General features: G+C 55.9%; 1 protein-coding gene across 2 annotated transcripts in view; it reads left to right on the forward strand.

The window, feature by feature from the left end:
* Positions 1-15,682, forward strand: part of PYGB (glycogen phosphorylase B) — a 36,323-nt gene extending 20,641 nt beyond the window's left edge. For both annotated transcript variants that reach the window (XM_036417772.2, XM_036417773.2), the window contains exons 12-20: positions 488-602; positions 1,166-1,267; positions 2,032-2,179; positions 5,974-6,032; positions 7,740-7,881; positions 9,900-10,107; positions 11,747-11,881; positions 12,951-13,017; positions 14,296-15,682. In XM_036417772.2, coding sequence (XP_036273665.1) covers positions 488-602; positions 1,166-1,267; positions 2,032-2,179; positions 5,974-6,032; positions 7,740-7,881; positions 9,900-10,107; positions 11,747-11,881; positions 12,951-13,017; positions 14,296-14,448 — 1,129 coding nt within the window. In that variant the 3' untranslated portion in view covers positions 14,449-15,682. The remainder of the gene's footprint in view (positions 1-487; positions 603-1,165; positions 1,268-2,031; positions 2,180-5,973; positions 6,033-7,739; positions 7,882-9,899; positions 10,108-11,746; positions 11,882-12,950; positions 13,018-14,295) is intronic.
* Positions 15,683-16,621: the final 939 nt, after the last annotated feature.

Raw genomic sequence — 16,621 nt, forward strand, 5'->3', positions numbered from 1 at the left:
CTCTGCCGCTGGCCAGGTGCCAGGAGGGCCCACAGGGACGAGTGTCCTGCCTTGGACCGGGCGATGGTCAGGCTGTGAAGGGCAGTGGCTGGTCCCTGGGAGGATGGAGGAGTCCTCAGGTCAGACCCCCTGGCAGTGGGGGGTGACCCTAGAGCCCCTCCCTCCACCCTCACTCTCAGCGGGCGGGCGGGCGGGCCTCGGCCTCGGCCAGTCTGTGCTGTGGAGACGCCTGTGTTCCTGGCGCCTGGCCAGAGGCTTGAATCCTACAGCAGACTTCTCGGGGGGAGGGTGTCCTCTGCCCAGCGGGCGTGGGGCGCACGGAAAGGCGCGGGCTGCGTGAGCAGTGGCGCCGGCTGCTCCACCTTGTCTGGGAAACGGAGCAGGAAAACTGAGCTTCAGGACCCCCCCGGGCGTTTCCTCACAAGCTCCTCAAGCTCCCTTGCTCAGAACTCAGCATCTGCCCCTGTGCCTGTCCCTGTGGTTTCAGCTTTAAGGACTTCTACGAGTTGGAGCCCGAGAAGTTCCAGAATAAGACGAACGGCATCACGCCCCGGCGGTGGCTGCTCCTGTGTAACCCGGGCCTGGCGGACACCCTCATGGAGGTGAGGCCGCACCCCGAGTCCCCGGGGACGGTGGGCACCGTGAGAGCCACAGCTCCGCCCGCGGGTGTCGTCAGGCCCGTGGCCAGTGGGTGCCGAGCGGGCGCAGACGGCTCCCTGTGTGGCCCAGCGGTGGCTCTGGACGGGAGTGGGTGGCGCCAGCTGCCGTCCCAGGCATGGGACCGCTGGGGCAGCCAGGGCAGTGGTCTCTGGGCCTGGGGGCGGGTAGCTCAGAATCGAGTTCCTGGGGTTTCAGGGCGGGCTGGGGTGGAGCACCCAGCCAAGCAGCAGCCATAGGCCAATAGCCAAAGAGGTTTTGGGAGCCAAAGATGTGGCAGTTCCTGGACTTGCTCAGATGCTCGCTCGGGAGGAGGGATGAAGCTTCTTACCTGCGAGGTGTGTGCGAGGCTGTGGGCGGTGCCTGGTGAGGGCCTGCCACGGGGCACTGCCCATCAGGGCTGTGTGTGTGCCAGGGAGGGGCAGAGGGAGTGGGAGGCATGGGTGACCGAACGGGAGGACAGGTCCCAACACCAGCAGAAACCACGTGTCCCTTTACCCTTCTCCAGAAAATCGGGGAGGGTTTCCTGACGGACCTGAGTCAGCTGAAGAAGCTGCTGCCGTTGGTCAACGACGAGGCACTCATCAGGGAGGTGGCGCAGGTCAAGCAGGTAGGCCGCGTGCAGCCAGCCCGGCTGCTCAGACCTAGCGTGGCGCCAGGTCCCCATTGCCCTGCGTGTGGGGGCCCATCCTCTCCACTGAGCTTTTCCCATGAGGCCGACTGACCTCAGGCCACCAGCAGGGGGCGGCGGAGACCCCAGAGCAGCCTGGACGCACCGTCTTTACCAGGCGGCTTCTGTAGGGAAGCTGGTCAGAGGGCAGCTCAGGCCTGTGCACCTGAGCCTCACAGCTTCACAGGCCGGGCCCTGAGACTGCAGACCACACGGGGCCGCCGATGGAGAGTGAGGACCGACCCGGAGACGCCGTGTGCTCCCCGGCTGCCTCTGTGCTGTGCCCAGGATCAGCCCCTCCTTTTGAACTCTCACCCCTCCCGCCTCTCTCCCCAACTGCCCACATCCACCCCCTCTTACACCACATTCACTGGTCCCCCTTTATTCTGCTTTTCTCGTGCTTTGCTTTTCCCAGGTTTGCTATTTGGTCTAGTTTTGCATTTATTTCTATCACTGGTGGTGGGTACTCACTTTCCGGATCACGCTTCCCCCACCCCCACCTTCCCTCACACGGCTGCCACCCCTCACCCCTCAGCCCTCAGCGCTGGCCTCCAGACGTCGTGGCCCTCCCCCAGGCAGCAGCGGGCGTCCTGGGAGCCCCCTGTGCCTCGCTTCTGACCAGGCACAGAGATACTCTCAGCAGAGCCGGACACTGCGGAGCTCGTGTTCCTGTGAACCGTCCGTCCATCTCCTTTTCCCCCCAGGAGAACAAGCTGAAGTTCTCTGCCTTCCTGGAGAAGGAGTACAAGGTGCGGATCAACCCGTCCTCCATGTTCGACGTGCACGTGAAGAGGATCCATGAGTACAAGCGGCAGCTGCTGAACTGCCTGCATATCATCACCCTGTACAACCGTGAGTGCGGCCCCGCGCTCGGCCGCCTGCGCGCCCCGGGCCCGGCCTGTTCCCTCAGCGGGCAGCCAGGGGCCTGGGCGGGACCCCGCACGTCTGTTAAGCAGCAGCTTTGTGTTCTGTGCGCTCAGTGTCGGTAATTACAAGGAGGGAGGGTGAGCTGTCTGTCTGACAGCACAGGCCTGAGCTCCGCGAGGCAGGCAGGCAGGCCGACGCTCGGAAGGGCAGGGGCGGCCCCGGGTAGTCAGCGATGGGCCCGGCGTGGGGAGCTTCGCGGGACTCGGAGGCCAGGCTTTATGTTCGGCTCAGCTTTTACTTTAAACTTACATATTCTCTTCATTAGACTTGAGTTGTTTGGAGAGATTTTACTTATTAGAGGCATTTCAAGTATACTTATAAAAAACAAAATAGTATCTGTTAAATTTATACATGTACCTTTAGTGGTTAAAGCAGCATTTCAATATTAGGAAATCAGAATCAAAGACCCCCTAAAAGTAAGTATGAATATTAGCTAGTTTTATAAATATTATAGTAAAACCTTAAGGAATAACTTAGTTTTTAAAGTTTCATGATGTAATAAAGTGATTAATTTTGGAAACCAAAAAAGCACAAATACTCCTCAAGATAGAAAGCCGCTCTCAGGGTCATTAGCGCTCCTGTTACCAGTGAGTAAGGCTCAGGCTGGACGCTGGGTCCTGGTGAGACCGCGGAGTAACAGGCTTGAGTGCTTCTGAGCTCTGACCCCGAGCCTTCAGAGGGGGCCGCGGGCAGACCTCCGTGTGGCTGACAGAGGGGCTTTACCACAGGCTTCCCTGCCAGATGCTCATTCGTGGAGACCGTGTTCTGCCTTATTTGCCGTGTTTTCCTTTTGCAGTCTTGAGTCTCTGGACTTTAGTTGTCACTTCCTCAGGAATGTCCCTGAGTCCCCTCCCTGAACCCAGTTTAGAAGCAGCAGAGAAGTCATGGGCACCACCTTATTCCTCCCGCTGTGGCCCCTGCAGTTAGCTGTCTCTCTGTCACCTGTTCTGTGTGTGCCTTTGTGCTCCATCACCAACTACCCCTGCTGTGCTTGTCAGCTGTTAACACGCCCTGTGATCTCAGCTCTTCCTCACTCACCTGCCTGTACATGTGTGTGTATGTGCGTGTGTGTGTATGTGTGTGTGTGTGTGTGTATTGCGCTCTGGTGCTTTCTCCGTGATTACAGCAGGACGCTCTGCTGTCCTCATATCTGACATGATTTTGGTCGTAGTCTGCGGATGGACACATTCAGTGCCCACCAGTCCTTTTACACGGCCATCCTGCCTGGACTTCCCTTTAGTTCACAACGCTGCTCCGTGGACTGCACCCCCAGCTTCTCGCTTGTTCTTTCAACATGAAGGATGGTTTGAAGGTGACATTTTCAGTTCACCTTTTTCCACTGAGTATCTTTTAGGTCCTGTGCTCTCTGTTTGGAGGGTGAGTTCTGGTGTCTTGGGTCTATGCAGGTTTTACCGTGCTGTGTCTGGGCGCTGGCCGCTGTAGGTCTATTTCCTTCATGCTCAGGCTACTCTGAATGTGTTGATTGCTACCTTGCAGTAGTTCTAGGAAGTTTTCTTGAAATATATTTAAAACATTGATTTTTGCCACCATTTTGGTTTTCTTCTGGGACTCCTGCTACGTGTGTGTGTGTGTGTGTGTGTGTGTGTGTGTGTGTGTGTGTCTTGCCTGGTGATTTCTCTCAGAACATCTAAAGGTCTTTCCTTCTCCATTAGGTTCTCTGAGCTTCTCATTTCCATCCTATGTGTGTGCTGTGCTGTGAGTCTCCTCCCTCTCGGCTTCTCTACTGCAGCTGCAATCACGTGGCAGTTCTGCTTCTGAGTTCCGTGTTCTGTCCTGAGCTCCGGGTTCTGTCCCTGAGGTTCAGGTTCTGCTTCTGAGCTCCATGTTCTGCCTCTGTGCTTCCAGGTTCTGCCCCTGAGCTCTGAGTTCTCCCTCTGAGCTCCGTGTTCTCCCTCTGAGCTCCGTGTTTTCCCTCTGAGTTTCATGTTCTCCCTCTGAGCTCCGTGTTCTCCCTCTGAGCTCTGTGTTTTGCCCTGAGCTCCAGATTCTGCATCTGTGCTCCGGGTTCTGCCTCTGTGCTCCAGGTTCTGTCCCTGAGCTCCGGGTTCTGCCCCTGAGCTCCATGTTCTCCCTCTGAGCTCCGTGTTCTCCCTCTGAGCTCCGTGTTCTCCCTCTGAGCTCCTTGTTCTCCCTCTGAGCTCCTTGTTCTCCCTCTGAGCTCCGTGTTCTCCCTCTGAGCTCTGTGTTCTCCCTCTGAGCTCCTTGTTCTCCCTCTGAGCTCCTTGTTCTCCCTCTGTGCTCCAGGTTCTGCCCCTGAGCTCCGGGTTCTGCCCCTGAGCTCCGTGTTCTCCCTCTGAGCTCCGTGTTCTCCCTCTGAGCTCCGTGTTCTCCCTCTGAGCTCCGTGTTCTCCCTCTGAGCTCCTTGTTCTCCCTCTGAGCTCCTTGTTCTCCCTCCGAGCTCCGTGTTCTCCCTCTGAGCTCCGTGTTCTCCCTCTGAGCTTCATGTTCTGCCAGTTCTCGTTTTAATGTGCTCCCGAGTCCTGCCCATTCCTGTGGTCTTGAGTTCTGCTCTGTGCCCCCTTTCTATGTTGACGGTCATTGCTGGTTGGAGCTTCTCACAGGGAGGGAGGTTCCGTGTCCTCGTCTGTGGAGAAGCTGTGCTCATGCTTGTGGTTTCTAGATGAGTGAGCTGCAGTGCTCAGATGACCCGCAGGAGCCTGGGGGGCTCCAGGCAGCTTCGGGCCCCCCAGACCCGGTACCTCTCTGTGGTTGCATCTCCTTTGTCTCTTCCAAGTCCACGCTGGCTCAGGGCTCCCTGGCCTGGCTGTCCTGGTTTCCACCCGCAGACTTCTGTCCACCAGGGTATCAGCTCCTTTCCCAGGTTCTCCCTGTGGGGGAGGCGCTGCCGAGGTCAACCTGCCTGGCGCCGGAGGCTCCTTCCCTGTCTCCCTTGCACTTGGCCCCTCTGGGGAAGACAGGTCTTGAGACCCTTGTGTCCCAGCCTTGTTCCTACCCACCCCCATAGAGTTAGCATGTTTTTCCTATGAAAGTTTCCGTGAAAATGTGGTTTTATTTTTTTTGCTGTACTGCACATTATCCTATTTGATTTATGGAAGCAGGGAGATTCAGGAGTCAGGTACAGTTGTGTTTCTACTAGAACATGAAGGCACAGGTTAAAGATAAGCCATCACTCTACATTGCTTATGGCTGGTTCCAGGTCTCTGGCAAACGCTGCCTAGGGCTACCTCTCACCCTTGTATAGACATCTCTCTCTCACACACACACACACACACACACACACACACACACACACACTCTAACTGGTGGCCTGGCGAGGACACACGCAGTTCGCTGGGGCTGAAGGTGACCGACCACAGTGGACTAAAGTGCCTGACCCTGTCTGCCCCTCAGGAGAGCTTCAGGATGAGAGTGGGGGGAAGTGGAGTCTTGCCTGACACCGTCGAGGGCTAATGGTGCCATGGCCACAATCCTGAAGTGACCTCTTCCTCGTGTGCCAGTCCTGTACTGGGACCGACCCAAACCCGGCTCCTGGGTTGGGTGTTCTGGAAACAGTGCAGCTTTTCCAGGGCCTTTGGAAGAGTCTGCTCCTGGCTGGCCTTCCTTACAGCCCGGGGGCACACGTGTGACTGGGATTTCCTGGCGGGTGTGCAGGGCCTAGTGGCTGTGCCTACCCTGTGTTGGGTTGACCTCTGTGGACACTGGTCACTGCAGCTCACTTGAATCTGTTTGTCCTGCAGGAATAAAAAAGGACCCTGCCAAGGCTTGTGTGCCCAGGACTGTCATAATCGGGGGTAAGGTGAGGTGACGCCCTCTTTGCTTGATATTTGGCCAGAATGCACAAACCAACATACTTCCCAGCAGTGCCACCGGATCCCGACATGGGCACCCGCTGCCCACTCGACCGGATGCTGCGGGGCCCTGAGCTAGCATGCACTCAATGCCAGGGGACCGCTGGCCTCCATGTGGACCAAGTCTCCATCAGCTCAGCAGGACGGAGCTAGATGGGACCCTTGCCTGCCCAGCACATGGGTCCCCAGAATCCAGGGCAGCCTCCAGTGGGCTTCCTGGCCCCTTCATTTGATGGGGTGGTACCCTTCCACTGCCCTTCCACACTTTTCCTGGCTCTTGGGCCCCAGCTTATAACCCCCCTCACCCCTCACACATACTCATGCTGAGAGGATACGGGTTGCTGGCTGCTTCGCTGACCAAATGTGAGCCTGCTCTGGGCTCCGCTGGGCGTTATTTCATCGCATTTCCTGTGGCACGTGCTTTGGAATCTAGCGAGTCACCGTTAGGCACAGGTGGCCTCATCGTGCTCTGCTCTAGCACTCACCGTCTGCCCCTCCCCCCAGCAGCCTGTGCCATCAGGGAGTGAGCTCTGGGCACAGCTTCCTATGGGGACTCAGGTGGGGCCAGGCTCTGTCCTTTCGTCCGACTCAGGCATGTGTGAACTCCGTGTTCTCCCTCTGAGCTCCATGTTCTCCCTCTGAGCTCCGTGTTCTGCCCCCAAGCTCCGTGTTCTCCCTCTGAGCTCCATGTTCTCCCTCTGAGCTCCGTGTTCTCCCTCTGAGCTCCATGTTCTCCCTCTGAGCTCCGTGTTCTCCCTCTGAGCTCCATGTTCTCCCTCTGAGCTCCGTGTCAAGCCCTTCTGTGAGCCCACAACTTCAGACAGCCCCACACTCACCCTGTTTGGTCTCTGCCCACTCCCCACCCCCAACTTCTGCTATTTCAGAAGCATATGCTAGACATTATGACATTTCATTTGTCAGAATTTCAGTATAAAAAATGTCAAGCCTAGAGAAAAATAGAAAGAACTGTAGGACATTCATAGCTGGACTTCTGCTGAAACATTTCAGGGTAAATCCAGACACTGGAGCCCTTCACCCCTCAGCCCTTCACTCATCCTCACAGTGATGTCTCCCCCAAACCACAGTGCAGACAGACTCCTGGACACACCACAAGACCATTGTCACTGCGGCATTCAAGCGGCAGACATCTTGAGCAGTTTGTTTGAATCAGGACCCTGGCCAGTGCCTAGCACAGCTGCCCCCTATCATCAGAGATTGTCTCCATCTCTTTCTCCTTCCCCTGCTGGCTCTGATTGCCTCCTCTGGTATGTTTCAGTGTGTCCTTTAGCTCCTGTCTTTCCTCTACGGTGGTAGTCAGTTTTCTTTTATCTCCTAATTTTTGAAAACAAGCTTGAGGCTGACAGATGTGCACACGGGGGATGTGGCCGTCGGAGATGTGCTCTGGCAGAGCTGAGGGAGGGCGGGGGGCGTCATGCCCGGGAGGGTCGCAGCTCCTTCCGTCAGAGTCTGCCGCCAGACTGAGTGGAGGACACGCAGAGTTGCCGTGGCCACGGCCCCTCTGAGAGCCACCCACCTGGACACCACGGGCGGCTCAGCCAGACACGGCCTCGGCGTGGCCAGCACCAGGCTGCAGTGACAGCAGTAGTGCTGGCTCCAAGCCCAGGCGTGCTCATGTGTAACCCTCCTCCTCCCAGGCGGCTCCTGGTTACCACTTGGCCAAGAAGATCATCAAGCTGGTCACGTCCATCGGTGATGTTGTCAACCACGATCCAATTGTGGGCAACCGGCTCAAAGTGATCTTCCTAGAGAACTACCGAGTGTCCTTGGCCGAGAAAGGTACCCGGGGAGGCCGTGTCAGGCTGGAAAGCCTGCTCCTGCCGGGTGCGATGTGGGTGGCCGGAAAGCCTGCTCCTGCCGGGTGCGATGTGGGTGGTCGTCGATGGTCGGGTTAACGTGGGCCTTCAGTCTGGTGTTGAAAGGCTTTGGGGAGCTCTCTGTCCCTCCTCAGTGTGGAATTGCTCTCAGTCTTGGGTGCTCTTTGTTCTGTGCTTTCTCATTCCTGCCCTGATCTCATTGTCCCTCCCCTTCCTCTCTTCTGGGCCCTCCGTTTTGCCTTGCTGCTGCTGGGCTTGCTTTTTAAAAAAAATAATATTTGCTTTTTAAATTTTTATTGATTTCACAGAGGGAAAGGGAGAGAGAGAGAGAAACATCACTGATGACAGATACTCATTGACTGGCTGCCTCCTCCCCCACGGCCCCTTACTGGGGATCAAGCCTCTAGCCCCAGCATGTGCCCTTAACTGGACTAGAACCCGGGACCCTTCATTTCGCAGACTGACGCTCCATCTACTGAGCCAAACCAGCTAGGGCTGGGCTCGCTCTTGCTGGCAGGACGGGTTTCCATTTGGCTCTTCTTTCCCTCCCCCACCTCCGGGGGTGCTTCTGCTCATCACCCCCTGTTCGCTCTCAAGAGCATGGCCTGCTGCTCATCTGGGCCAGTCCTTCCTCTTCTGGCCTTTCTGAGGCAGCGCGGTGACAGTCTGCTCTATTGAGAGTTCGGTCTGGGGCGGCTCCGCTTAGGGCGCCCTGGGAAGACTGCTTGGCTGAGGGCTGCCATCCGGAGCAGGTTCTGGGGGAGGGCCCGCAGCCCAGTGTGCCTTGGAGCACGCTGTCCTCATCTGTCGGGCCTTCCCAGATTGGCTGCTGCTGGAGGCTCCGGCGGGACAGCATCTGCCCAACCAGATGGTGCAAAACTGAGCCTGGATTCTGGTGCCAAGTAACAGACACGTGCATGGTTTTGACCGTGTGCTGCTTCCCGGACCTTGTCTGAGTGAAGCTGTGCTCCCTCCTCCCGCCAGCTCGGCCTTTCCTCAGCACCATCCCTGTGGTTCCACTGCCATGGACCACTGACCACGTGTGCTCAGTTTGTCGCTTAAAGCTTCTAATGTGTTTTAACGGCTGTTTGCTGCCTGAAACTCTGTCCCACCCCCCACTGTTACTTGGGGCCGGCTCCTGTGCTTCTTTAGAACAGACCTCGGGAGATACCCAGTCTGGGGCCTCAGAAATGCGGTCAGGGCCCCTACATTATCCTCCTGCTCTTAGACTTGCTGTGCAGTGTATCTACTATTATATCTGCTGTGTCATCTGCCTGTGGGGCGGGCCTACATGGGGCCAAGATGCCCGTGTCTCTCTATACTGACACCTGGCTTGACCTTGAAGAGGGCTGGGCTCTGGACTTGCTGGCCTTGAGTGCCTGCCGTTGGGTTAGGGAAGTATCAGCTCCACATGAGCTGAGGATGTGGGAACAGGGCTGCCAAGGCGGGTGGGATAGAGGGGGCGCCGGGAACCACTCCTGGGAGCAGCTGCAGGGCTCTCTCTGTGTGCAGCACAGAGGAGCTGAGTGGGAGGAAGGCCTCCACCTCCCCACTCCACAGTTTCTAGGCTTCTGGTTCCTCAGGAGTCCCAATTCCTCTTGACGTGATCTAATGAGACAGACTTTTTAATAAGACAAAAGTGGTATTGGGGTGAAAGGGAGTGACCCCACCAGGCTTTGTTTGGGTTCTGTCCTTGGAAGGTTTCAGAACAAAGGTCCTTAGCCACCTTCAGTGTTTTTTTCAAGGGAATCCTCTTGGACCGTCTGCCTCAGGCTGCCTGGATCAAGAAAGGAGCCCTTACAGGGAGGGTGGGCAGTGCCCAGCCTTGGCCACTTGCAGGGGTGCCTGAGGGCTCTGGCTCGTTCTGGAGCGAGCGCCAGCCTCGGGCTCAGGATGAGAGAGTAGGGTGTTTCTTGCAGATCCGTGGTTCATGCTGAGTAGTTGGTGGCTGACATGCCTTCTTGTGCTACCCCCTTGCAGTGATCCCCGCGGCAGACCTGTCCCAGCAGATCTCCACTGCGGGCACCGAGGCCTCGGGTACGGGCAACATGAAGTTCATGCTCAACGGGGCCCTCACCATCGGCACCATGGACGGTGCCAACGTGGAGATGGCCGAGGAAGCCGGGGCCGAGAACCTCTTCATCTTCGGCCTTCGGGTGGAAGACGTCCAGGCCCTGGACCAGAAAGGGTGTGTGTCCCTCTCCATGCCCAGGGAGGGCTGTGAAGGGGCTCAGGCCAGACCTCTGCTTGTCAGGGTGCATCCCACCCAGGGGGTGGGGAGTGGCTGTGGGCACTCTAGCCATGTCTGCGTACATCCAGCTTGGGCAGGAGCTGGCTGCTCTGTGCTTCTCCACAGCTCAGTCGGAGGGAATCAGACTCAGTGTTAAGGATGGGGAGAGAGAGAGAAGAGAGAAAAAAAAAAAAAAATGATCGGGGGAGAGAGAGGGAAACATCAATGTGAGACACATTGATTGGTTGCATCCTATGTGCACCCTGGCCAAGGATAAAGCTGCAGCTGGTACTTGCCCTTGACTGGAATCAAACCCGGGACCCTCAGTCCTCGGGCTGACGCTCTGCCCACTGAGCCAAACCGGCCAAGGCCAGACCAAGTGTTTCCAAAGGGTGGAAGGCTCTGGTGTCTGTAGGAGGAGCCCTCGGGGGCAGGGCTCTGAATACTCTTGGCCAATTTGTGATTTGATTTGAGGCTGGCCCACTGCTGAGGTTGCCTGGCCTAAATTTGTAAAATAACCCAGTTGCCTAGGAATGGTTTTAGTTTCAGAAAAGCTGCAAGGACTGTTCAGAGTGCCATATATACTTCCACTTTTACCTGTTGTTTGTATATCGTTAATGAGTGTGGAACATTGTCAAAATTAACCAATAACGGCATGATGTTCTTTTTTTTTTTTTTTTTTAGAAGAAATTCTTTTAAAAAATATATATATTTTATTGAGTTGTTATAGAGAGGAAGAGTGAGGGATGTAAAGCTAGGAACATCAATGAGAAACATCGATCAGCTGCCTCTTGCACACCCCCTACTGGGGATGTGCCCGCAACCAAGGTACATGCTGCCCTTGACCAGAATCGAACCTGGGACCCTTCAGTCCGCAGAGCGATGCTGTATCCACTGAGCCAAACCGGTTTCGGCATGATGTTCTTTTTTGAAGTTCATCCTTTATCTCACCATTTCCCCATGAATGGCTTGTCCTTTAATATCCCAGGATCCATCCAGAACATTCCTCCCATCTGTGACACTTTCTCAGTCTTGCCTTGTTTTCCTTGAGCTTGGATGCTCTAGGAGTCCTGGCCCAGCCTAATTCTGAGCAATAATGACCAAGAAAAGACAATGTTGCCTAATTGCCTAAAAGTTCCCTGGGGAGTTGGTGAGGCCTCAGGCACCAGCCAGGTAAAAACTCAAATGTTACCTAAAAAGTCAGAACTTGGTCCTTGTCAGCCTGAGAGTACACACCTTACATGCCCTTTTCAACACCCCGCATTCAGACTCCTGTCCCATTCCGAGTACTAGGATTACCCATCTGTTCTGACTTCGTGATGGCCTGCAGGATGGGATAGGGGGTAGGGATAGAGTTACAAGTTTTAGGAGCCCTCTCCTGGGGGAATATGATGGAGCCATGAGCACCATTGCACATCCTCAGGGACTGTGGTTCTATAAACTGGAGCACTCACAGCACATCAGCCTCTCTCCAGGGCCCAGTAGCCCTTGGACCCTCTGCCTCAGTGCTAGGTTGGGGAGGGGTGTGCCCATTGCCGGCCCCAATACTTCCGCCTGCAGACACTGGCTGGCAGTGACTCCACCCGCCTCCTCACAGGTACAATGCCCAAGAGTACTACGACCGTCTGCCCGAGCTGAGGCAGGCCGTGGATCAGATCAGGGATGGCTTCTTCTCCCCCAGTGAGCCAGACTGCTTCAAGGACATCGTCAGCATGCTGCTGTACCACGACAGGTGGGACCGGCCTCCCCGTGGTCCTTAGTTCCTCCCCAGTGAAGGTCAGACAGCCGGGTCCCCATGGTGGGCTGAAAATGGCATTGTTGGGGGTGAATCCTGGCCTTGGTGAGGCTTATACCCCCTCGCCCCTCCCAGCTGTGGCCATGGGCAGGGCCTCGGGCCCTCACTTTGAGAAGTTCCCTGTCCCAGGGCTAGAGCTTACAGTGGCCTCTGGCCACACTTGGTGTGCTGTGAGCACCCTGGTAGTGGGAACTGCCAGCTGCACAGTCCAGCCCAGGCCCCAGCACCAACTGGCCATCTAGATGTGACAGTGAGTGGAGGGGATGTGTGGGCGGGACTCCTCTCAGGTGTCTGGGTCCAAGGTTGCAACATGGGCCCATGGCGACACAAAGGAACTCAAGTGTAATTAACCTGTGACATAAATTGCAGTGTAATTAGTGTTTTATTACAACGCAATTGACACAGTTAACTCAGCTCCGGGTAATCTGGAACAGGTTGGCAGTACCATTTGCCATCATGACCGTTGTTTGCTCCAACCTATTGCTAAAAGTTGAGTCTGACGAATGCTGAGAATGACTGCCTGTTTCACTTTTGGTTGTTTTGCGGTTAGTTGTTCCATTTTGATGACTGCTGTCAGCTGGCTTCAGCCAGACCAGATCATAATCACACGGGCTTTGGTCGAGTAAGGACTTTTAACGGTTCTGTTTCTGACACAATTATAAACAAAAATGCTTTTCTGTATTCACAAGTCCTGCATTTTTGGGTCCTGTATCACCTGTTCCTGGCCCAGTTAGACCTGAGAACTGACCGCTATGCAGACCCCGTCTCCCTCCATCCTGTGCCCTTCCCCCCGGGCGGTGAAAGGGAAGAAACCTCAGGTTCAACCTACGTGCATTATAAACACCTTCTTTAAAGGAACATGGGGTCACAGTCATGTTCTTCAGTAGTGTCCCCAGGACAGCAGTGCTGCTCAGAGCGGCCCCCACAGCCAGGTGGGCCCCAGAGCGTGAGGCACAGATGGCCGTGGCCTGCTGGCTGGTTTCTGATCTCCTGTTTCCTGTCTCAGGTTCAAGGTGTTTGCGGATTATGAAGCATACGTGGCTTGCCAGGCCCAGGTGGACCAGCTGTACCAGGTAAGGTTCTCAGACTGAGTTGGTAGGGGCGGCCCGGGTGGGGGAGCCGCAGGGTGCATCTGCGTCCTGCTGTCTAGGATGCTCCTAGGAGGTCGCAGTTCAGCTTGTGGCCCAGGAGCAGGCACCCGCTGCTGCTTTCTCACCTCCCACTCAGGGCGTCTTAGCCATCCTCTGCTCTTGCCTGCCACGCTGGAGCCTTTTGGCTCCTTGGGGTCGGGCTGCCATCCACCTGGCATGTTTCCCGTACTGAGGGTGTGGAGATGGGTTGTTCCCTAGCCTGATCGTCCCACGTGGGTGTGATCAGGGGCATGAGGAGTGGGTGATCAGCTCAAGAGGATGGGTCTGGGGGGCAGTGCACACAGAAAGCATGTCTAAGATGAGAGTGTGAACACTTATTTGGAAAGGTATTAAAAGCTTCAATCAGTAGAGCGAGGAACTTATGGCTGTGAGAAGCCGTTTCTGAGGCAGGGATGTTGGAGCCAGCTTCCAACGTGATGGTGAAGGACAAGGAGAGGACCGCATCCCAGGTTTCTGCGAAGCGTGCCTCGCCCCCCATGGGCCTGGGTGTCCACCCTGGTGTGGCCCATAAAGGAGTCCACGCGGGATCTGGTGGGAAGTCCCAGGCCCCAAGCTGGGGGAGTGAAGGAGGATGTGCCCAGGTGCCTGTTCCCTCCCTCCTCTGGGATTTTGTGGGTGTCCCACCTGCGCACCCCTCAGAGGATGGCAGTGGGAGGGGACTGCAGAATTTTGGTTCCGTTAGTTTAGTTCCCAAAGTTGTTAGCAGGTTCTTGGATGAGGCCTCGGACTTGTACTTCTGATTTGTTGCCAGTCTCTGCCCCCTGCATTTGGAAACTGCTGTCTGCCCAAGAACTCCTCATGTGCCCTCTGCAAAAGGACAGGCGGGGCCTGGGCTATGGTGATGGCAGGGCTGTGGGAGGAACCTTCGCTTCCCTTAAACTGGGCCTCAAGGAGTGGCCCTTTCCCGGAGGCCCTCCGGGGTGGCTGCAGTCTGGGGCAGCTGCGGGCTCTGGCCAGACCACCTGGCCATCTCCCTGGCCAGGTAGCAAGTACTCACCGGGCAGTGCTTGTTTTTGTTGTGTGGGCTGTGCCCCAGTGGGATGCGGAGCATTCAAGGGCCAGGACCTGTGCCGGCTCCTGGCCCTTTTATCTGGTCATTTGGTAGCTCACCTCTCCAGTGAGCTATGATGGCCATTTCTCCTCTTCCATCACACCGCCCAGTGAGCCGAGACTCACCTGGAAACATCCTTCTCTCTGCAGAACCCCAAGGAGTGGACCAAGAAGGTCATCAGGAACATCGCCTGCTCCGGCAAGTTCTCCAGTGACCGGACCATCACGGAGTACGCCCGGGAGATCTGGGGTGTGGAGCCCTCTGACCTACAGATCCCAACCCCCAATATCCCCAAGGACTAGGAGCTGGCCCAGAGGGGACCAGGGGATTTTGTTTTCTGTGTTGACTCCGCGCCTCATGCCATTTTCCAAGCTGTCCCTGTTTTTTTCAGTGCTGTGTTTCAGGGAAGGGCGTGGGGATCATGGTGGCGGCTTGGAGTGGGGGTTGGGGGAGTGGTTAGACAGGAAAGGAAAGGTGCTGAAGTGAGATGCTGCTGAGTTCATAGCACTGCCCATCTGCCCCCCTGGCCATTCCACCCCAGACATGGGTGAAGCCGCCTAGTGGGCTCCTCCGAGACCTTCCACACCTTGCTGTAAGCTTGTTTTAAGTTTGGAGCCTCTAGGTCCTGGGGTCTGGCAAGCAGCAGTGGTGAAACCTGGAGAAGAGTTTTTGCAGGACCTGGGCTGGCTAACAGCGCCGAACCAGCTGTGCTCAGGCGGGGCGGGCCAGTGTCCCAACCATCTTTACAGCGGCCCTGTGGGTGCTCCGGCCCAGGGCTTCCACACTGATCAGGTAAAGGGCCTCAGCATGACTATGGGTGACATTGGGGAGGGCACCTGTGTCCAGCATCTAGGGGGCCTCGATTAGGATAAGGCTGGCTGGTGTAAAGCTAGCTTGGTCCTGCTTTAAAAAAAAAAAAAAAAAAAATTAAGGTCACAAGGAAATGAAACTAGCTGAAGCCTTTTCTTGGTGAGTGAGTAAAAATTGTACTTTTGAAATTTTATGTCAGGGAAGGCAATTCTGGGATGTTTCTGCAGGCTGTGGGGCCTGCAGGGTTGCTGCCCCTGCTGGGGGAGGCTGAATCACTTCTGCCTGCCCTTTCCACCAGAGCTACTGGCCTGGAAAAGGACCAAGTGGGCCCAGAGGGCAGCCCACTTTCCACTCTGCCCAGATAGCGGGCTGGTGCCAGGAAGGGCAGGTGAGCACCTCAGCCGCCCAGAGAAAGCCAGAAAGGGCAGGTGGTGCCCTTCACCGCGGGTCGTTGGGAACTTTCGATGGAAGCACCTTCCCCAGGCTCTGCCTCCTTGCATGCTGGGCCTGACATCACAGGCTCTGCCCTCATCCTGCATCCTGACTGCTCTCAGAACCAGGCCATGGAGGACCTGCTCAAGGCCACACTTCATCGGAGCCACTGGGGCCTGTGGCCATACCCCCAACACCCTCCACTGCCCTGTCCCTCAGGCTGTATGCGACGATCACTGTGCCACTTGCTGTTATTGCCTCGTATGAGAAACTGATTAAAACTTCCTGCCCACACTTGGCTGGCCTGGCCTCGGCATTTCACTCAGGGTCAGCTTGGGGCAGGCTTCAGTCCTCCCTCCTAAAGAGGAGATGGGCTCAGTTACGGCCGTTGTCCTGGGACTGAAGACAGTTCTTTCGGCCCAGCTGATGAGACTTGGGAGCTGGGTATGCCTAAACTGCCAGTTCTTCCAAGAACCATGAAACCTAGTCACTTGGCAAACTGCCCTCTGGGCGTGCACTTTTTGTGCAGGAATGTATTGGCTTCTTTTGCACCCATCTTCTGCCACCCATCCTGGCAGGCAGAATGCCCAAAAATATTTTCTCCAAAACTGTATAGCTGCCAGGTGAATAAAAAACCAGGAGTGGTGTAAACTTGGAGCTCAGGGTTACCAAATACCCTGAGAAGTATGGGAGCCTGGAGCACGGCGAACTTGCTGGGGGCAGTGACAATGAGCCTCTCCTGGAGGTGGGGATGTGCCCTGGGAATGCATGCTCCCATCCTCGTCCTGGCTCCCAGGACTGTGTGTAACTGCAGCTTATAGCTATGCACACCGACATCTCTTCTTTTTTATAAAGCGTTGGTCCTGACCACGCATTGATTTTGTAACCCAGGGTCAGTGCTTACCCACAGTTTAAGCTTAGTGCCTTGGACCCAGGTAATAAGCTAAGAAGCCATCAAGTAGGGTCCTTTGGACCTGACTGAGGTAATGGCCAGTGGCTGTCCACTCAATGCTCCTTTTTTTGTGCTTCCTCATCTTCAGTCGGCCTGTCAGGAACCTATAAAAACACAGCTTGTATTTTTACTTTATATCCTATCTCATTCCCCCTAGAAAAGGATCTGAGGCCTTTCACATAGACAAAAAAACCAACAAACAAAAATCCCACGAAGGACCCAGACAGAACAGGCAGGTCTGAGATAATATGAGCAGATCACACGCACTTCCTTGGCCGAGA

This window comes from Pipistrellus kuhlii, unplaced genomic scaffold (genome assembly GCF_014108245.1).
Source record: "Pipistrellus kuhlii isolate mPipKuh1 unplaced genomic scaffold, mPipKuh1.p scaffold_m20_p_6, whole genome shotgun sequence".
Taxonomy (NCBI): Eukaryota; Metazoa; Chordata; class Mammalia; order Chiroptera; family Vespertilionidae; genus Pipistrellus; species Pipistrellus kuhlii.